Genomic DNA, 22,687 nt, shown 5'->3' with positions numbered 1-22,687 from the left:
TGTCTCGTCTAAATTCAAGAGTAGTCTCACCTTGATTTCATTGCTGCTCTGAAACAGCCATAAAAAAAAGCTGCATCAAAAACTTCAATCTCTGCCTGATATCTTTTTATTTCCATTCCCACATTCAGTAACAACTCTATTAACAAATAATTGGAAAAATAATGATTTTATTATATAGTAACAGTATAATAGAATATAATATGGTTACAATCAGGTAGCGAACATGAATATAAATCGATTTCCATATGTCATTTCCAAGATTCTTATTAAGAGTTTGCAGTAATGAAGGGTGCAGAATTCAGATTTCCCCGTTAAAATTCAGCCCTTATGAATAATGACAAGTTTTTTTGTTTATTTTAAGATAATATTGGTTAACTAGCAAACTGAGCTGTACGATGTGAGAGTATTGAGCCCAATTCTGGTCCAACATTTAAGGTACTGGATAAAGGGTGTACATGGAACATAAGACCAAATTTTAATTTTAGATGGACTTACAGAGTTTGAATTTTCAGAAATGTAGGGCTGAAAACATGGTGGGAGGGGACAAACATTATTAAGGAGTTTAAGATATTTTTAAAAAGTTTGTATGTTTCAAATGTGAGTGAAGTGTTTAAAAGCAGTACCAAAAGCATCAGAGAGAATGGGTTTGCAAGTGTCTGCTTTATTGCTAGCCACAGAGGGTTGCAGGAAGTAATATTTCCTGAGGGAAGTGGATATTGGTTTTTTTGACAACATCTATTTCTGAAATGTGTTACTTAATTCAGTTTATGTAACAGATCTTGGAATATACTTGATGCCTTACTGTGTAAGGAATAAACTTCCCAGCATTTTTCCCTGAAGCTAGTTTCAAAGCTATTGGCTCTAAAGTGCCTTTCCTAGAAAATGAATAATGGTGATGATTGTGATGTTGTGAATCATGCAGTCTTTCTATCCTTATCCTCAACCCCTTCTGTGTTCATGATATCTCTTGTTCCATTGGACACAAACTAATCCATATGCTGCAAATTAGATGAGTCAATGTACATCAATGAAACAATGCGATCACCGATCATTTACAGTACTTTCATAAACATTGATTCTTCATAGAGCTTTATAACTCCTCCACCTAAACATCCTGACAATATCACTAATATTCACTAATCTATCAAAAAGTATTCAAGAAAACCCAAATAAACATTAAAAAAAGGATTTTAAAGTTAACCCGGTGGAGTGATCTACTTATTAGTTGGTTAAATAGTATGCAATAGTTGGCCTTTTGATGAATAAAACCATTTCCATTGTCTTTCCAAAAAAAGCTTTTGGGGGTCAGAGATTAATAAATATGGTTCAGAGCCTACAGTGGAAGAAAGGGGGATATGATGAAAAACAGTCCTATGAGCCAATATAAACCAAAACAGAATGCACCATTGCACGATGGGAATGACATAACATGTTCTGCTACCTGAAATTTGGAAGTAAATCAAAACAGAATAAGAGAAAGTAACTGTCCAAGTTTTTCTTACTATAAAATTTTACATTGCCTCATATTTTGGTTGATTTGTATCATTATGTATTAACTATGAGAGAACCAAATCTATTGCCTTTAAATTAGAAACTATTCTACAAACTCAGCCAATTTGATATTGATGAACACAACACCACTAGACTGTCATTAAACCCCATCTAGTTCACTAATGTCCTGCAGGGGAGGAAATCTGCCATACCCGTTATGATCTATAATTTAACTCCAGGTGTATAACAGTTGGCTGACTTTTAAATGTCCTGACAAAGCCTAGGAGGTGTTGCTGATCAGTAGCAATTTGGGCAAATCACAAAAAAATAAATTTAAACAAAAGTTCTTTGTATGCCTAAGATAAAATGTCCCTTCTCCAACAGAGGGGTATCATAAGACGCTCCTTAAACAACCAGAAATTCTTCAAACTTAACACATCGTTGCAGCCAAAAAGGTGACAAACACCAACATTGTTGATCGTTATTCTTCTGTGGCTTTATCTTTCGCCTGAACTATTTCTCCAATGGATTTTGGTAAATGCTCTGCAACATATGGACTGGATCCCATGTCCATTTCAATTATGGGAGAGAAATCAAAACTTTCCTCCTGTTGAAAGAAATTAAAAGAAACTAAGATAAAGAACGTGTGAGCGTGGTGGCTGATTTCCTTCTTTTCTTACAACCTTATTATACTATTTTAGATATTTGTAAAATAAAGATATTTTCCATTATTTAAGCATAATCAGTGAACCGATTTAATTTTGCTTGTGGAGAAATTATTTATCAGAGTAGTTCTCTTCGTCACTGTCTGGATATTGTAGAATAACATTGATCTCACATATACAATTCTCATCCCTGTTCTTGCAGCCCCTTTCTGATGTTTCCATGCGGAGTTGGAACAAAGTTGGTTTTATCACAGAAAACATGGAATTTGCCACAATTCCTGCATGTTTACTGTTTACCTTTGGATGGTGTTTGAGACATTTATTCAGACGTTGGAATTTTGGGTCCATATTGTGTACGGGCCTTCACTGCATCCACTTTCCTGCCTGCCAGAGACATTAGAGGTATTTGCCTGTTTGTAGCTTCATGCCTTTGTGCTATGTCAATGGCATCTCGGAGGGTCAACTTCTCATCCCTTCTGATGAGAGACTTCCAGATGTCTGGATTGTTCCCAAATGAATTGGTTATACATCATCATTCACCTCTCCCGTATCTCTGAACTGACATTTCGATGCAGCATTGTTCAGTTTTGTGAGGTAATCATCCACACATTTATCACTAGTTTGAGTTATTCCTTGAAAAGTTTAGCGATGTATGTGATGGCGGATCTTCGGTTCGAGGTGTTGTTCGAACTTATTTAGGAGAACTTTTCTCTTCTCCCTATCCTCCTCTTGCTCAAATGTCTAACTGTTGTACACGTCTCCTGTGTCCCGTAGTTCTGCTCTCGCTCCCCCTCCCCTAGACGCAACAAGAAAGGAGTTCCCCTGGTCCTCACCATTCACCCCATCTGCCTCCGCATTCAACACGTTATCCTCCGACATTTCTGTAACCTCCAATGTGATCCCAGCATTAATCACATCTTCTCATCTCCACCCCTTTCTGCCTTCCGCAGAAACCGTTCCCTCCGCAATTCCTTGGTTCACTCATCACCTTCTCCTACAACTGCAGGAGATGTAACACCTGCCCTTATACCTTTCTCCCCTACATCCAGGGATACAGCAGTCCTTCCAGGTAAGACAGAGGTACACATGCACCTCCTCTATCTCATCTACTGCATCCGGTGTGCCCAATGTGGGCCCCTGTACATCGATGAGATCAAGTGTGGACTCCGTGACCATTTCGTTGAACATTTGCGCTTGGTCCGCCAAGACCTGCTGGATCTCCTGGTTACTGACCACTTTAACACCCCTTCCCATTCCCATACTGAACTTTCTGTCCTGGGCCTCCTCCAACGCCAGAGTGTGAGGCCACACATAAATTGGAGGAATAGCATCTCATATTTCACTTGGGTAGCTTGCAACTCAGCGGTATGAACACTGAATTCTCCAATTTTAGGTAACTTCTACAAACACCTCCCTCCCCTTTCCCTTCCTTCTACCCTCCCACTCCCCCCACCCACCTCCACTGAAAGTCGGTTAACTAATTCCACAGATTGTAACTATATATCCCAGGCATGTGAGTGAGGTAAAAAAAAAGAGGAAAAGAGCCGAGCGAATGCGCGAGGCGTAGAGCAGGGGTCAAAAATTTGGAAAACTTACACACAAAATTACCAAATATGCATTTACATATGATTAGCAAGGATGTGCATTTCTGCTCTACCTTGGTTCTAATCCTGGGGAAAACAAACCCACATATGACCACTAATTACAGTAATTTAGATTATAATGTCATCTTGCTTATTGAAGTACATATTGAACTACTTGTTGAAGTAAATTCGCACATTAATTGATAATCAGCCCAAAAATGTGGTAATTGGCTTTTCTGCTGTGTTTTATATTTTAACCCAGTCTTAATTAATTTAGTTATATAATCTTGCACTTAAATTTAATATTTACTCACTACAGTTCCACCACTGATTTTCTGGCACTCTTAGTTCTAGAGCTTTGCTGGTTTATCAAGCCGGCCAAGGCAGACGGCTATGGGGATAGATGTGCTGGCTCCAGCCGGACTGGAGTTCCAGAGCCCTGGCCGCAGGTGGCAAATTCAACCCACCGATCAGCCGTGGAAGTCCCGATGAGGTCGAGATTGACTGCCTTGCCCAGCGTAGGTGCCACATTTTCGGGGAGACTTCCAGGGCGGGGGGATTTCAAGTTAGCTCTCGTAATTTTGTCCGGATTTCAATGATTAGCGGCTATTTCTCGCGGAACCCCTAGTGACCTCTAGCGGAACCCTAGTGTTCCGGGGAACCCCGGTTGAGAAACATTGCTATACATCGTTTCTTTCCTTTTTTTTTCTTTTCTCGATCCGATTTCTCTGTTGGTAAATGCGATTTTGGCAAAGTGTAAAACGCGGAAATCAAGCAAAAAGCGCGGAAAATGGATTTTAAAAATGCGTAAATCCGCGGAAATTTCACATGCTTGATATCCCTCTTGGACTCGCACTTACCTCTAGCCAATAGTCAGCCTATCAGGGAACCTCCTTTCCTTAGGTAATCTGTTGCCGGCCCGATTTGTGCTGTTTCTTCTTTGCTTGCTGCTTTCCCCTCACTCTCCCTACCACAGTCTGAAAAGTTCCAACCCAAAATGTCACCTATCTATTTTCTCCAGAGATTCTGCCTGAACTGCTGAGTTACTTACTCCAACAGGTTGTGTCTATCTTAGATTTAAATGATCATATGCAGTTTTTTTATTACATTGTTATTTAGCCCTGCCTGTTTTCAGGATGTTGCCAATCCAGAAAGTGAAAACGTATGAACATAAAAATAAAATAAATAGAAGGCACAGCAAGTTATTCAACCCACATGCCTGCACTGCTTTTTAATAAGATCATGGCTGATCTTTTACCTCAGCATCATTTTTCTGCACTCACCCCATATTCTCCGATTCCCTTAACTTCCATAAAGTTCATTATAGATGGTGTTGGATCCATCCTGGATAACAGACTTTAACAGAGATGAGAAATAGATACTACCCAGCACTGAGATGTCAATAGACAATAGACAATTGACAATAGGTGCAGGAGTAAGCCATTCGGCCCTTTGAGCCAGCACCGCCATTTAATGTGATCATGGCTGATCATTCTCAATCAGTACCCCGTTCCTGCCTTCTCCCCATACCCCCTGACTCCACTATCCTTAAGAGCTCTATCTAGCTCTCTCTTGAATGCATTCAGAGAATTGGCCTCCACTGCCTTCTGAGGCAGAGAATTCCACAGATTCACAACTCTCTGTCTGAAAAAGTTTTTCCTCATCTCCGTTCTAAATGGCCTACCCCTTATTCTTAAACTGTGGCCCCTTGTTCTGGACTCCCCCAAAGTGGGAACATGTTTCCTGCCTCTAACGTGTCCAACCCCTTAATAATCTTATACGTTTCGATAAGATCCCCTCTAATCCTTCTAAATTCCAATGTATACAAGCCTAGTCGCTCCAGTCTTTCAACATATGACAGTCCCGCCATTCCGGGAATTAACCTAGTAAACCTACGCTGCACGCCCTCAATAGCAAGAATATCCTTCCTCAAATTTGGAGACCAAAACTGCACACAGTACTCCAGGTGCGGTATCAACAGGGCCCTGTACAACTGCAGAAGGACCTCTTTGCTCCTATACTCAACTCCTCTTGTTATGAATGTCCTTGAAGATAAATTTCAGCAACCAATATGAAACTATACCTCCAGTGTGATTCAGTGCCTCCATTTCTGCTTAATTTGCATTTCTTAATATTTAACTTCAGGAAAGATGTTATTTACATTGAAAATGTTAAACTTGAGAATATCTCCGAACAATACTAAGTAGAAAATGACTTTAGCGGAATAAGGAACTGCTGGAATTGTGCATAGAACACACTCAAAAAAGGTCTGAAGAAGGGTCCTGCCTCGAAACATCATCTATCTATCATCTCTAGAGATGCTGCCTGACCCGCTGAGTTACTCTAGCACTGTATGTTCTGGAAAAGTGACTTTAGTTGATTGTATAACTAAGGATGGAGGCACCGGACTTCCCATGGAAACTTTCTTTCAATCCTTTGCTGTACCAAAATCCCCCTTAATCAACTGTGCAAATCAGCAATGTCCTTTTAGGCTGATTCAAAATAATTTTCTGTTGCTCTCGACAACTCACCATTTGCAGTTCTTGAACAATGTATTGCAGCTTTCTTTGGGTCGCCTTGCTGATCTTAATGTCTGTTTGGATCACCCATTTTCCGCCACAAAATCGAACTGGCATTGAGAAGATAAGATCCGCTGGAATATTGAACTCACCTAACACACAGGGTTAAATGATGTAGACTTTTAATTATTTTAGTGCACAACTTATAACAGTAAGTAAATTTCTCAGTCTTAGAAAATGGAGATAATTTGAAGGTTTTCAATTCCTCTCATAGTGCACTGTTTAACATATTTGTGCAAGAAAAAATGCTTGCATTTACATGGTACCTTTTGCAACCATAGGACACTCCATACACATTGGGGTAATTGTTGAAGAGTATTCACTGTGGTAATATATAATCTAATTTGCATACAAGTCCTGAAGCAGGAAATGACTTAATCATCTGATTTTATGATGTTAACTGAGGGCAAAAGGGAAAGTCTAGCTACTCTTCCTCAAATATGAAATGAGATGAAATTAAACTCCTCGACAGGAGAATTTAGATTTCCAGTTGGATAATAATAAAACTAATTTGTTGATCTTATTGCGCATTTAAGAACAATTAAAATCCCAATGTAGATCTTGGAGCCAGTAATTTATGCAATATTGATCATCTGCTATAGACATATTTTCATTCTTTGATCTAAGTTATTGCATCATTTAATACCTTTCAGCCATGGTATACTGCTTTTAACACCTTGATCTTTCTCTTTGGCTTTATATTAAAACCAATTTTGCCCAGAACGGTAGAGCCTACATCTACAGATAGTTTTAATTGATATGTAGGTTAAAGTGTTATAATCCAAAGGGCGACATGTTTGTTAAATAGCAAAAACATTATGTAGGAGACAGCTAATTGATATTTCAACCAATATCAATAAAGCTCTTTCAGCTAGCTGCATTCTGCCACAAAATATTCAATATTTAAATCACTTATGGGAATTTAAATTCATGTAATAAATAAATCTGAAATAAAAAGCTGGTATCAATAATGATGATCATGAAAATATTAGATTATTGTAAAAACAGATTTGATTCACAAACGAAAGACACAAAATGCTGGAGTAACTCAGCAGGTCAGGTAGCATCCCTAGAGAACATGGATAGGCGACTTTTCAGGTTGGGACCTTTCCTCAGACTGACTGCAGGGGTAGATAAATAGAAAGAGTGGAGAGTAGAGTGGAGGGACAAGACATAGCATGTGGGTCGTAGGTGAACACAGGCAAGGAGGGGCTTGGGAGGCAAGTGGTTGAGGTGCAAATTGTTTAGGAAGGAAGTTGGAGAGGGAAGGGAGGGGAGAGATGGGTGCAAGATCAGCCAGGGCCCAGGGTGGGGGGAGAAAGGGGGTGATGTTATGGGGATAAAGAGGAGGAGGGGGCTATTTTGTAGAGGTTACCTAATATTGGAGAATTCAATTTTCATACTGTTAGGTTGTAACCTACACACGTGGAATATGGGGTGCTGTTCCTCCAGTTTGCATGTGGCCTCACTCTGGCAATGGAGAAAGCCCAGGACAGAAAGATCAGTATGGGAATGGGAAGATGAGTGAAAATGGTTAGCAACTGGGAATTCCCGCAGGCCTTGTCGGACTGAGCACAAGAGTTCGATGAAATGGTCGCCGAGTCTGTGCCTGGTCTCGTTGATGTACAGGAGGCCACATTGGAAACATCGGATGCAGTAAACGTGGTTGGAGGAGGTGCATGTGAAGTTACGTCTCATCTGGAAGGAATGTTTGGGTCCCTGGATGAAGGCAAGGGAGGAGGTGTTGCATTACCTGTGGTGCAGGGAAAAGTACCTGGGGTGGGGGTGGTTTGGTGGGAAGGGATGAGTGAACTAAGGCATTGCAGAGAGAGTGGTCTCTGCAGAAGGCAGAGAGGGGTGGAGCTGGGAAGATGTGACAGCTGGTGGGATCATGTTGGAGGTGCCGGGAATGTCAGAGGATGATGTGTTGGATGTGGGGGATGGTGGGGTAAAAGGTAAGGACCAGGGAAAAACTATCTTTGTTGCTTCTGGGGAGAGGAGGAATGAGAGCAGAGCTACAGGGCACAGAGAAGACATAGGTGAGAGAACTATCTGTGATCGAAGGTGGGAAACCATGTTTACAACAGAAAGAGGCATGCATAATGTCCCTCAGAAGGAAATCTGACACCTTCACCTGTTCTGACCTACAAGTGATTCCAAAATCAATATAGATATGGGGCAGCACCTTGGCACATTAGTAGAGCTGCTACCTCACAGCACTAGAGACTGGGTTCGATCTTGACTACGGGCGCTGTCTGTACAGAGCTTGCACTTTCTTCCTGTGACCCCGTGGGTTATCTCCAGGTGCTCAGTTTCCTCCCATATTCCAAAGACAAGAGGACTGTTGGTTAATTGGCATCTGTTATTTGTCCTTAGTTTGGAGGTTAGAACTAGTGTAAATGTGATCGCTGTAACCTTCACCATGCCCTCAAATTCACCTGGACTTTCTCGGACATCTCTCTCCCCATCTCTATCGCAGGAGACAGACTGTCAAAGGACATCCATTACTAATCTACCAACTGCCACAGCTATCTGGGCTATGCTTCTTCCCACCTTGCCTCTTGCAAAGATGCTATTCCCTACTCTCAATTCCTCCGTCTCCGCCACAATTGTTCCCAAGATGAGGTGTTCTATATTAGGACATACAAGATGTTCTCATTCTTCAGAGGACGTGGGTTCTGTCATATATGATGTCCTTACATGTGTCTCCTCTGTGTCCCGTAGTTCTGCTCTTGCTTCCCTAACCCCTGACGCAATGAGGACAGAGTTCTCCTGGTCCTCACCTTTCACCACACCAGCTTCCACATCCATCACATTATCCTCCGACATTTCCGTCACCACCTAAGGGATCCCATCACTAAACACATCTTCCTGTTTCCAACCCTTTCCACCTTACGCACGGACCGTTACCTCTGCAACTCCTTGGTTCACTCATCCCTTCCTACTCATTTCACCGCCTTCCCAGGTGTCAACTGCTGGTGATGCAGTTTGTCTTTGTACTTCCTCGCTCCACTCCCTCTAGGGTCTCCGGCAGTTTGTTCAGCTTTGGCAGATATTCACATGTACTTCCTCTAACCTCATCCACTGCATTTGATGTTCCCGATAAGGGCTCCTGTACATCCACGAGACCAAACGTAGACTAGGCGATCGTTTCGCTGAACACCTCCGCTCAATCCGTCCTAACCTACCTGATCTACCCGTGGCTCAGCACTTCAACTCCCCCTCCCATTCCCAATCTGACCTTTCTGGCCTGGGCCTCTTCCATTGTCAGAGTGAAGCCAAGTGCAAATTTGAGGAACAGCACCTTATATTTTGCTTGGGTAGTTTACACCCCAGCGCTATGAACATTGACTTCTCTAACTTCAGATAGCCCTTGTTTTCCCTCTCTCTCCATCCCCTCCCCATTCCCAGTACTCCCACTAGTCTTACTGTCTCTGACTACATTCTATCTTTGTCCCGCCCCCTCCTCCGACATCAGTCTGAAGAAGGGTCTTGACCCGAAACGTCACCTGTTCCTTTTCTCCAGAGTTGCTACCTGACCCGCTGAGTTACTCCAGCATTTTGTGTCTACCTTCTATGCACTCTTCCCAGCTTAACACCTTTCTTATCACAGGGTGACCAAATCTGAATAAAATACTCTATAAATGTGGCCTCACCAATGACTTGTACATCTGTCATAATCTCCCAACTTCTATACTCAGTACTATGACTGATGAAGGTTAACGTGCCAAAATCCTTCTTGACCACCCTATCTAGCTGTGACGCCACTTTCAGGGAACTATGTACCTGCACTCCTAGATCCCTCTGCTCTACAACACTACTCACAGCCCTGTTATTCACTGGGAATGGGTCAGAGCCCTGGTTTGACTTCCCAAAATGCAACACCTCACACTTCTCTGTATTAAAATCCATTATCCATTCCTCAGCCTACCTGCCCAACCAATCAAGATCCTGCTGCAATGTCTGATAAGGAGACACAAGTGCATCTCTACCAGAGTCCCCTCTCAAGGCATACATCATCCTGACTCTGGTAGTGAAAGGAGTATTTTGTCATTCTTTTGTTATTACGGAGTCAAAGTTGACAAACCCCTTGACAGCACTGACTTCACCTTTTCACCTCTTGAATAATTCAAAGAAGTGCATCACCATGAACTCTTCAAGGGCAAATTAATTATGGGCTAAAAATGCTGGGTTTCCCAATTTAATGAAAATAAACAGATGTTAGAACCTAAAGTTACATTGAGGGAGGGAGACCCAAAATGGCGGCGCTGCCATAGCAGCTGCGGCTTACCTGCGGTCCATTTGTCTTTGTGTTTTTGTTGTTTTTTTGTCTTAATTGTAGTTGTGATGTCGTGTTTTTGTGTTTGTGTACTATGTGTGTATGTGGGGGGGAGGGGGGGAACTGTAAAATTGTAAATAGGTGTCCCTTCCGAACGGAGACCCGACCTTTGTTTTCTGGGTGTTGTCTCCGTTCCTGCTGCGGCCTACCATCGGCCCAACTCCTGGAGCTGGAGGCCTCCAGGGCTCCGGTTCGCAGAGCCCGCGGACCGGACTTACCATCAGCGGAGCCGGCCGTCTTCGGAGGCTGCGGGAGCAGCTGCGACTCGCCTTATGCTCGGGCCGCGTGGATGCCGACATCAGGAGCTCCGGCAGCGGCAGCGTGTTCGCCCGCCCCGGACCGCGGGGCTTGGGTCGCGGACATTTCACCGTCCGGCGCGGCCTAAGATAGGCCGCGGGATTTTTCTCTGCTGGGCAGGGGCTTCAATGTCGGGAGCCACGACCGCCCCGACGTGCAGCAACAGCAGCAGCGTGTTCGCCCGCCCCGGATCGGACTTATCATCGGCGGAGCCGGCCGTCTTCGGAGGCTGCGGGAGCGGCTGCGACTCGCCTTAGGCTCGGCCCGCTGCGGACCGTCCGGCGCGGCCTGCAACCACAACAGCCTGACCGCGGGAGAGGACGGCAGGAGAAGGGAAAAGACATTGTGGCCTTCCATCACAGTGAGGAGAGGACTGGAGGAGACTCACTGTGATGGATGTTTTCTTGATGGATGTTTCTTTTGTGTGTTTTGGGGGTTGTGTAAATTTAATGCCTATTTTGATGCTTTTGTTGTTGGACTGTGGGTGACTGAATTTCGTCCAATTTGGATGACAATAAAGCTATCTTGAATCTTGAATCTTGAATGACATAAAATCAGTTAATTCAGCTCAACAGTTCACTGCTGCTGCACAAGAGCATCCACCCACTCTTCTTATCTAACCACTATTAGCATATTATTCTATTTTTTTCTCCTTCCATTTATCTTAGTCCATCTACTCTATGACATAATGTATTTAATGCTCTATTCACTCTAAGTAACAATGTATGTATCATAATGTTTGAATATAATGAAATAAAGTTACTGATTTCAATTGCTTTTTTTTTACAATGAAGAATTATGTAGGTTAATAGTGATCTTGTAAGTGATCTTGAAAGAGCTGACAGTGATAGAAAGGGTGCAGAGGACATTCATCATGTTTTTGCCTGGGATGGAGGGATTCAAAAGTCAAGAGTGTTTAATTGCCCTATGTACCAAAATAGTACAATGAAATCCTTGCAGCAGCACAACAAGTTTGTAAACACTGTACTTAATAGACAGGATAATAAACAAAAAAAATATGTTCAATAAATATGGAAACACAATATAGTGCAAAACAACACAAAATTCCAAAGTTCCGAGTGCAACCGAGGAAGATCGTAGTTGGTGTTTGTAGTGTTCAATAGCCTGATGGTTGTTGGGAAGAAGCTGTTCCTAAACCTGGAGGTCAAGGTTTTCAGACTCCTATACCTACTTCGCGATAGCTGGAGGAAACGAGAGTCTGGCCAGGTCTCGATTGCAAGTGAAAAGAGCATGACCAGTGTGGTGTGGGTCCTTAATGATGCTGGTTGCCTTTTTGAGGCATACCTCCTATAGATCCGTTCAATGGTGGGAAGGTCAGTACCCATGATGGCCGGGCAGTGTCAGCACTTTTTGTAATCTCCTTTGTTTCTGGGTTTTTGAATTGCCGAGCCAGGTTTTGCTGCAACCAGTCAGTTTCAGTTATAGACAATAGGTGCAGGAGTAGGCCATTCGGCCCTTCGAGCCAGCACCACCATTCAATGTGATCATGGCTGATCATTCTCAATCAGTACCATGTTCCTGCCTTCTCCCCATACCCCCTGACTCCGCTATCCTTAAGCGCTCTATCTAGCTCTCTCTTGAATGCATTCAGAGAATTGGCCTCCACTGCTTTCTGACACAGAGAATTCCGCAGATTTACAACTCTCTGACTGAAATTTTTTTCCTCATCTCCGTTCTAAATGGCCTACCCCTTATTCTTAAACTGTGGCCCCTGGTTCTGGGTTCCCCCAACATTGGGACCATGTTTCCTGCCTCTAACGTGTCCAACCCCTTAATAATCTTATATGTTTCGATAAGATCCCTTCTCATCCTTCTAAATTCCAGTGTATACAAGCCTAGTCTTGTCCAGCCTTTCAACACACGACAGTCCGGGAATTAACCTAGTAAACCTACGCTGCACGCCCTCAATAGCAAGAATATCCTTCCTCAAATTTGGAGACCAAAACTGCACACAGTTCTCCAGGTGCGGTCTCACTAGGGCCCTGTACAACTGCAGAAGGACCTCTTTGCTACCATACTCAACTCCTGTTATGAAGGCCAACATTCCATTGGCTTTCTTCACTGCCTGCTGCACCTGTATGCTTCCTTTCAGTTACTGATGCACTAGGACACCCAGATCTCGTTGTACGTCCCCTTTTCCTAACTTGACACCATTCAGATAATAATCTGCCTTCCTATTCTTACCACCAAAGTGGATACCCTCACACTTATCCACATTAAACTGCATCTGCCATTCATCCGCCCACTCACACAACCTGTCCAAGTCACCCTACAACCTCATAGCATCTTCCTCACAGTTCACACTACCACCCAGCTTTGTATCATCTGCAAATTTGCTAATGGTACTTTTAATCCCTTCATCCAAGTCATTAACGTATATTGTAAATAGCTGTGGTCCCAGCACCGAGCCTTGCGGTACCCCACTAGTCACTGCCTGCCATTCTGAAAGGGACTCATTTATCCCCACTCTTTGCTTTCTGTCTGTCAACCAATTTTCTATCCATGTCAGTAACCCACCTCCAATACCATGTGCTCTAATTTTGCCCACTAATCTCCTATGAGAGACCTTGTCGAAGGCTTTCTGAAAGTCGAGGTACACCACATCCACTGGCTCTCCCCAGTCAATTTTCCAAGTTACATCCTCAAAAAATTCCAGAAGATTAGTCAAGCATGATTTCCCCTTCGTAAATCCATGCTGACTCGGAACGATCCTGTTACTGATATCCAAATGCTCCGCAATTGCGTCTTTTATAATTGACTCCAGCACCTTCCCCACCACTGATGTCAGATTAACTGGTCTATAATTTCCCGTTTTCTCTCTCCCTCCTTTCTTAAAAAGTGGATTAACATTAGCTACCCTCCAATCCACAGGAACTGATCCTGAATCTATAGAACATTGGAAAATGATCACCAATGCATTCACAATTTCTAGAGCCACCTCCGTAAGTACCCTGGGATGCAGACCATCAGGCCCTGGGGATTTATCAGCCTTCAGTCCCATCAGTCTACCCAACACCATTTCCTGCCTAATGTGGATTTCCTTCAGTTCCTCCGTCACCCTAGGATCTCTGGCCACTAGAACATCTGGGAGATTGTATATTCCTTAGTGAAGACAGATCCAAAGTACCGGTTCAACTCGTCTGCCATTTCCTTGTTCCCCATAATAAATTCCCCTGTCAATTTTCCTAGTTATGAGCATAGATGGGAGAGGATAGGTCTGGTTTCCATGGAGCAGAAAAGGTTAGTTTAAAAGGGGACATGATTAAGGTGTACAAAATTATACGAGGTATAAAGAGGGTAGACTGCAGGAAGATGATTCCCATATCAGAGATAGATAAAACTAGAGGACATAGATTTAGGGTAAGGAGTAAGAGATTTAGAGGGAATCTGTGGGAGGTCAGAGTGATACAGTGTGGAAACAGGCCCTTTGGCCCAACTTGCCCACACCGGCCAACAATGTCCCAGCTACACACCACCTGCCCACGTTTGGTCCATAACTCTCCAAACCTGTCCTATCCATGTACCTGGCCAACTGTTTCTTAAACGTTGCGATAGTCCCAGCCTCAACTACCTCCTCTGGCAGCTTGTTCCATACACCCACTACTCTCTGTGTGAAAATATTACCTCTCAGATTCCTATTGAATCTTTCCCCCGTCACCTTGAACCTATGTCCTCTGGTCCTCGATTCCCCTACTCTGGGCAAGAGACTCTGTGCATCTACCCGATCTGTTTTTTACTAAACTGTAAGAACAATCTCCCTGGTTTTCTGCACGGGGCAGCAATGACAAGTGAGGTGCAGCCGGGAGGGAGTGCAGCAAGCAGTGACTACATCAAACGGGAGCTTCCATTGTGGCAGCAGTGAGTAAGAAAGACTTGGGAGAGGGCAAAGATCAGTGAGGAGGAGCGAGGAGATAGCGGGGTGGGACAGTGGGGAGCAGGGAGGAGAGGGTGGGACAGAGTGGGGAGAGAGGAGGAGCGAGGAGATAGCGGGGTGGGACAGAGTGGGGAGCAGGGAGGAGAGGGTGGGACAGAGTGGGGAGAGAGGGTGGGAGAGAGTGGGGAGGGGAGAGGAGAGGGTGGGACAGAGTGGGGAGGGGAGAGGAGAGGGTGGGAGAGAGTGGGGAGGGGAGAGGAGAGGGTGGGACAGAGTGGGGCAAGAGGGTGGGAGAGAGTGGGACAGAATTGGGAGGGGAGAGGAGAGGGTGGGACAGAGTGGGGAGGGGAGAGGAGAGGGTGGGAGAGAGTGGGGAGGAGAGAGGAGAGGGTGGGACAGAATGGGGAGGGGAGAGGAGAGGGTGGGACAGAGTGGGGAGGGGAGAGGAGAGGGTGGGAGAGAGTGGGGAGGAGAGAGGAGAGGGTGGGACAGAATGGGGAGGGGAGAGGAGAGGGTGGGAGAGAGTGGGGAGGGGAGAGGAGAGGGTGGGAGAGAGTGGGGAGAGAGGGTGGGAGAGAGTGGGGAGGGGAGAGGGGAGAGGAGAGGGTGGGACAGAATGGGGAGAGAGGGTGGGAGGGGAGAGGAGAGGGTGGGACAGAGTGGGGAGGGGAGAGGAGAGGGTGGGGAGGGGAGAGGAGAGGGTGGGGAGGGGAGAGGGTGGGAGAGAGTGGGGAGGGGAGAGGAGAGGGTGGGAGAGAGTGGGGAGGGGAGAGGAGAGGGTGGGACAGAATGGGGAGAGAGGGTGGGAGGGGAGAGGAGAGGGTGGGACAGAATGGGGAGGGGAGAGGAGAGGGTGGGAGAGAGTGGGGAGGGGAGAGGAGAGGGTAGGACAGAGTGGGGAGAGAGGGTGGGACAGAGTGGGGAGGAGAGAGGAGAGGGTGGGAGAGAGTGGGGAAGGGAGAGGAGAGGGTGGGGAGGGGAGAGGAGAGGGTGGGACAGAGTGGGGAGGGGAGAGGAGAGGGTGGGGAGGGGAGAGGAGAGGGTGGGGAGGGGAGAGGAGAGGGTGGGAGAGAGTGGGGAGGGGAGAGGAGAGGGTGGGACAGAATGGGGAGGGGAGAGGAGAGGGTGGGAGAGAGTGGGGAGGGGAGAGGAGAGGGTGGGAGAGAGTGGGGAGGGGAGAGGGTGGGACAGAGTGGGGAGGGGAGAGGAGAGGGTGGGACAGAGTGGGGAGGGGAGAGAGGGTGGGACAGAGTGGGGAGGAGAGAGGAGAGGGTGGGGCAGAGTGGGGAGGGGTGAGGGGGTGGGACAGAGTGGGGAGGGGAGAGGCGAGGGTGGGACTAGGGGTGCCAGCTATCTCACTCCCAAGTACGGGACAAGGTGACGTCACCGCCTCGCGCCCCACGTGACCTCACCCAGCCAGCGGCTACGTGCTCCCGCTCCACCAATGGTGGCCGCCCGGGCCGGGAGGCGGATTGTTACGCAACGTCCGTTAGGCGGCGCCTGGGCCTCCGGACCTAGACTGTCCGGAGTGAAAATGTCGGAAACCTGGAGTGTAGGGACCTAAACTGTCGGGACCTACAGCGTCGGGGCCTACAGCGTCCGGGCCTACAGCGTCCGGGCCTACAGCGTCCGGGCCTACAGCGTCCGGGCCTACAGCGTCCGGGCCTACAGCGTCCGGGCCTACAGCGTCCGGGCCTACAGCGTCCGGGCCTACAGCGTCAGGGCCTACATCATCCGGGCCTACATCATCCGGGCCTACAGCGTCCGGTCCTACAGCATCAGGGCCTACATCGTCCTGGCCTACAGCGTCCGGGCCTACAGCGTCAGGGCCTATAACGTCCGGGTCTACAGCGCTCCCTGGGCCTAATACAGGACAAGGGCGGTCCCGTACGGGACAAACCAATTTAGCCCAAAATACTGGATGTCCCAGCTTATATGGGACAGTTGGCAACCTTAGGTGGGATTGAGTGGGCAGTGGAGAGAGAGAGAGGGTGGGATGGAGTGGGCAGGGGAGAGAGGGTTGGATGGAGTGGGCAGGGGAGAGAGGGTTGGATGGAGTGGGCAGGGGTGAGGAGAGGGTGGGATGGAGTGGGCAGGGGAGAGAGGGTGGGATGGAGGGGGCAGGGGAGAGAGGGTTGGATGGAGTGGGCAGGGGTGAGGTGGGTGGGCTGGAGTGGGCAGGGGAGAGAGGGTGGGACAGAGTGGCCAGGGGTGAGGAGAGGGTGGGAGCTGGGACAGATTGGGCAGTGGAGAGAGTGTCTAGAGGTAACTGGGCCTTATTCACCTCCCAGAGACTCGCGGACAGCTCGGTCACTTGTCCATGGTGACAAGTAGCAGCAGATTGGTATCAATCAATTGGTTATTCTCCATCTTTCAGTGACATACAGATAATTGGATGATTTCTCAGTACTTTCATCATTTATCAACCGTTGTGAAGGTAGATTTTGTATCTATTTCGTGACTCAATTACAGCCAGAACTCAAACCCATTGGAAAGTGTGAGGCTTCAAGAGCAAACTCTATGCACAAGTGTCTAATAATTCTGCAGAGTTAGTCCCATCAGAGCTGATAATCTTGCCACTCAACAAGGTAAAATTCAATGAGTCATTGAGACTATAATTTGAATTTTAACCTGCACGTAGGAATCTATAACAGTCAAATTAATAGGAGAATAAAAGGATCCGCAATGCATTACTAAAATATGAAGATAGACACGTCTTTTACTTCTCTCCACGGCTTCCCGGTAGAACAGATAAACCATATGTAGACACAAAACGCTGGAGCAACTCAGCGGGTCAGGCAGCATCTCTGGAGAGAAGGAATGGGTGATGTTTCGGGTCGAGACCCTTCTTCAGACTGAGAGTCGGGGGAAAAGGAAATGAGAGATATAGACAGTGATATGGAGAGATATCAAACAAATGAATAAAAGATACTCCAGCTTTTTGGGTCTATCTTCGGTTTAAACCAGCATTTGCAGTTCCATAGAAACATAGAAAATAGGTGCAGAAGGATGCCATTTGGCCCTTCGAACCAGCACCGCCATTCATTGTGATCATGGCTGATCATCCACAATCAGTAACCCGTGCCTGCCTTCTCCCCATATCCCTTGATTTCACTAACCCCTAGAGCTCTATCTAACTCTATTTTAAATTCCTGCATTGAATTGGCCTCCACTGCTTTCTGTGGCAGAGAATTCCACAAATTCACAACTCTGGGTGAAAAAGTTTTTTCTCACCTCAGTTTTAAATGGCCTCCCCTTTATTCTTAGACTGTGGCCCCTGGTTCTGGACTCGCCCAACATTGGGAACATTTTTCCTGCATCTAGCTTGTCCAGTCCTTTCATAATTTTATACGTCTCTATAAGATCCCCTCTCATCCTTCTAAACTCCAGTGAATACAAGCCCAGTCTTTCTAATCTCTCCTTATATAGTCCTAGTCAGGTGTGCAGCACTTTGGTCAACGTGGGTTGTTTTTAAATGTGCTATACAAATAAATTGACTTGACTTGACTTGACTTATATAGGATGTGTATCCTTCCTACACATTACTAAAATATGTTGCCCTGCAGATATGAATGATCTGTTGACAAGCACACACTGAGATTTGAATACATAAAATCCACCTCCACCTACAGTGATCATCTGCTGTTCCGAGTCCCTCTGGATTATTACTTTTTTAGCTGCTAGGAGAGAATGAAAGGAACCTGGCAGAAGGAAAACCTGTAATGTAGTGGGGAAAAAAGTCAAAGTTCTCAAATTACATAGGCCTCTGTACAATACCATTGCTATGATATATTTAATGCACTCCAATGAGTGCATCTTCTGCTAGACCTAGGGGTGGCAACTATCTCACTCCCAAATAAGGGACAAGGTGATGTCACCACCCCGGTGTTTTCACCCAGTGGCAAGTACCTGGAATATGCTACTTGAGAAAGTGGTGAACGCAGAGATTCTGACTGCATTTAAGAAATGTCTGGATGAGTATTTGAATCACCCAGGCATAGAAGACTGTGGCTCAAGTGCTGGAAGATGGAATTAATAGAGATGGGTGCCAGATGGATGCATGGATGTTGGGCGTCAAATAGCCTATTTCCATGCAATATGACTCTATGAGCTATTTCTTTTCATCCAGTTTTACTGAACTGTTGACAATCATTGGATAATTAGGTGGCACAACAGCAGACAATGCAAGTACACTACTTGCTGTCCCAACCAGCTGTAAAATTTGACAAAATTGGCAATTAATAGAGGGTGTATTGACTTGGTTGGATTACATAGAAGACGTCAAATTGGACCCCAACTCTTTCCACTAATTCCTGTTAGGCAATATAGAAATTAATTGGATATAGGACAGAGGTAAACCAAAACTATCTAGATATCCCTGAACGGGTCAGCAGGTCAGAAAGAGAGGAGCAAACTTGAGGAAAATACATATTTAAAAAGTGAGTGACTCACCGTTACTGATAACTCCAAGAGACAGTATCTCCCCTGGTGGTGAATCAAAATACCAGTACTGCAAGATTTTGTATATTGCAATGGCCAAGGAAAAACCTATGGGGCGTTTTACTATCTGCTGAAGTGTTGTTCGGTGAGAACGTACTGCTTCCTGGAACTCGGTCTCTATCCAATTACTGTAAAGTAAAAGTTGAGGTAAAAATAATACTTGGCACTGGTGTAAAAATTTCCCAATAATTATATCTAACAATTGAGGCCAATTGGCAAATCACATGCAATAACGTAGTTATACAAGAACTTTAATAAGATTTAAAGATTGTTGTGCTTTATAGGGGGAAATATGACATAGTAAGTGTTTGTAGAGATCATCAAATCAATGAATTACACAACATACCAAATACATTCCAGACCTGCCAACACGTACAACAGATTCACCTCTTTGTCCCCCTCACTAGTCCTTCTGCCACTACTTTGTACTCCAGTCAGTTGCATGCCAGCCAGTGGAGGGGTTTTGTCCTATTTGCCAGAATTTCTGATGAAAAGTCCACAACCTGACACATTCATATTTTTCTCTCCACAGGTGCTAACTTCCCTGCTGAGTATCTTCAATATTTTTGGGTTATAAACCAAAGCTCTAATTAATTCTTTGCTGAAGAGAACAATCCCAGCTTCACTGCCACTCAATGTAATAGGAATCCCTCATCCTAAAGCTGTATGGGAGAAGAAAAAGTTAAGAAAGCCTTACTTGATGGTAAAGGATGTAGAAAATGAAGCAGATTTGGGGAAAACATCTGTTAAGGGGTATGACATCTGAAAACTCTTCTTTCCAAAGTGGAGTGATCTTGGCCACACAGAAGATACAGACGTGCATAGAAATAAGAATTGTTTCAGAAACATTTCTCTGCACTATACAGCAGGACTTCAAAGAAACAATGCAGTGGTTGACAATAGATCAATAGATGTAAAGAGTGACTCGAATTAAAATTTACAGCTGGCAAGATATCTAAATTACAACACATATCTTTTTTGTAATTGTGTAGTTGGGGAGGTTTTACCAGTAGGAAGTGAGTTCAGTAGACTGGTGATGTTTGCAGATGTTGCACCATTGATGAAGCTGTCATGTTCTGAAGTAATTAAACTTGAGTTGTGTGCATTAACTAACCAAATACAGATTTGGCTAGCTGTCTAATGAAAAGAATATGTAGACTGGAAATTTACTCATCTATACACTAAAACTCTCATTTGTTTGTTTGTTCCTGAACTAGTCAAAACGGTACACGATAGCGCGACAATTTTAGGCCCACCTGACTCACCGTCGTCCCTTTGGTGCTAATGGAAGAAGTTTCATTGAAATTGGTGTTATATTTTTACTTATTCACATTTTAAAGTTTAAATCTATCTCCTAGGGAGGGAGGGGGGAGGGAGGGAGGGGGAGGAGGGAGGATAAGGAGGGTTGAGGGGGTTGGAGTGGGGGGGAGGGGAAGGGGGGAAGGGGAGGAGGGAGGGGAGGAGGGAGGGATGGGGGGGAAGGAGGGGGGAGGGTGCTGCACCAATGCAGGAGAGGTTTGGGCCCAACGGGTCCACTTGGTCTAGTTTTTAATAAAAATGCTTGGTGAGAAATTTAAAGCTTCTGAGATGTTAAGGGAGATAGACAATCTGTATTCTGAATTAATAGTTAAACAAGTTTTATAACTGGTGGATTTGTGTTGGCAGCTCAGAAGAGGGAAGCCGAACAGATTGAATACTAATGTTTTACACTGAGGATAATTTAGTTTTCGTTTGTTATCACGTGTATCGAAGTACAGTGAAAAGCTTTTGTTTGCGTGCTATCCAGTCAAAAGACAATACATGAAAGCTATCCATAGTGCACAGATAAAGGGTACAACATTCTGTGCAAGATAATGTCCAATAAAAAATCGTTCCACGGTCTCCAATGAGGTAGATGGGAGGTCAGCATCAAATTACTAGAGAAGCTATTTACAATATACATCAATGACTTGGATGAAGGGATTAAAAGTACTATTAGCAAATTTGCAGATGATACAAAGCTGGGTGGCAGTGTGAACTGTGAGGAAGATGCTATGAGGTTGCAGGGTGACTTGGACAGGTTGTGTGAGTGGGCGAATGCTTGGCAGATGCAGTTTAATGTGGATGCGACAACAGATCCCTGCTCCTATACTAAAATCCCCTCGCTTTGAATGCCAACATACCATTCGCTTTCTTCACTGCATGCTGCACCTGCATGCCTATTTTCAATGACTGGTGTACCACGACACCCAGGTCTCGTTGCATCTCCCCTTTTCCTAATCGGCCACCATTCAGATAATAGTCTGCTTTCCTGTTCTTGCCATCAAAGTGGATAACCTCACATTTATCCACATTATACTGCATCTGCCATGCATTTGCCCACTCACCTAACCTATCCAAGTCACCTTGCAGCCTCCTAGCATCCTCCTCACAGCTAACACTGCCCCCCAGCTTCATGTCATCTGCAAACTTGGAGATGTTGCATTCAATTCCCTCGTCCAAATCATTAATATATATTGTAAATAGCTGGGGTCCCAGCACTGAGCCTTGCGGTACCCCACTAGTCACTGCCTGCCATTCTGAAAAGGACCCGTTTATTCCTACTCTTTGCTTCCTGTCTGCCAGCCAGTTCTCTATCCACATCAACACTGAACCCACAATACCGTGTGCTTTAAGTTTGCATACTAATCTCTTACGTGGGACCTTGTCGAAAGCCTTCTGGAAGTCCAGATATAACACATCCACTGGTTCTCCCTTATCCACTCTACTAGTTACATAGAAACATAGAAACATAGAAAATAGGTGCAGGAGTAGGCCATTCGGCCCTTCGAGCCTGCACCGCCATTCAATATGATCATGGCTGATCATCCACCTCAATAACCTGTACCTGCCTTCTCTCCATACCCCCTGATCCCTTTAGCAAAAAGGGCCACATCTAACTCCCTCTTAAATATAGCCAATGAACTGGCCTCAACTACCTTCTGTGGCAGAGAATTCCACAGACTCACCACTCTCTGTGTGAAGAAATGTTTTCTCATCTCGGTCCTAAAAGACTTCCCCCTTATCCTTAAGCTGTGACCCCTGGTTCTGGACTCCCCCAACATCGGGAACAATCTTCCCGCATCTAGCCTCTCCAACCCCTTAAGAATTTTATATGTTTCTATAAGATCCCCCTCAGTCTTCCTCGAAAAATTCTATAAGATTCGTCAGACATGATTTACCTTTCATAAATCCATGCTGACTTTGTCCAATGATTTCACCACTTTCCAAATCTGACTTTGTCTAATGATTTCACCACTTTCCCATCTTTAATAACTGACTCTAGCATTTTCCCCACTACCGATGTTAGACTAACTGGT

The 22,687-nt window shown here is 45.1% G+C and overlaps 1 protein-coding gene across 1 annotated transcript in view; it reads right to left on the bottom strand.

Moving 5' to 3' along the window:
- Positions 1-245: 245 nt before the first annotated feature.
- The window catches only part of LOC144595851 (putative malate dehydrogenase 1B), a 68,557-nt gene continuing 46,115 nt past the window's right edge, over positions 246-22,687 (bottom strand). The window contains exons 7-9 of the mRNA XM_078403645.1: positions 19,302-19,477; positions 6,271-6,410; positions 246-2,098 (exon numbers count right to left, since the gene is read on the bottom strand). Coding sequence (XP_078259771.1) covers positions 1,973-2,098; positions 6,271-6,410; positions 19,302-19,477 — 442 coding nt within the window. The 3' untranslated portion in view covers positions 246-1,972. The remainder of the gene's footprint in view (positions 2,099-6,270; positions 6,411-19,301; positions 19,478-22,687) is intronic.

The sequence above is a fragment of the Rhinoraja longicauda genome, chromosome 8 (genome assembly GCF_053455715.1).
Source record: "Rhinoraja longicauda isolate Sanriku21f chromosome 8, sRhiLon1.1, whole genome shotgun sequence".
Taxonomy (NCBI): Eukaryota; Metazoa; Chordata; class Chondrichthyes; order Rajiformes; family Arhynchobatidae; genus Rhinoraja; species Rhinoraja longicauda.
This window is presented reverse-complemented; position numbering and strand designations above follow the sequence as displayed.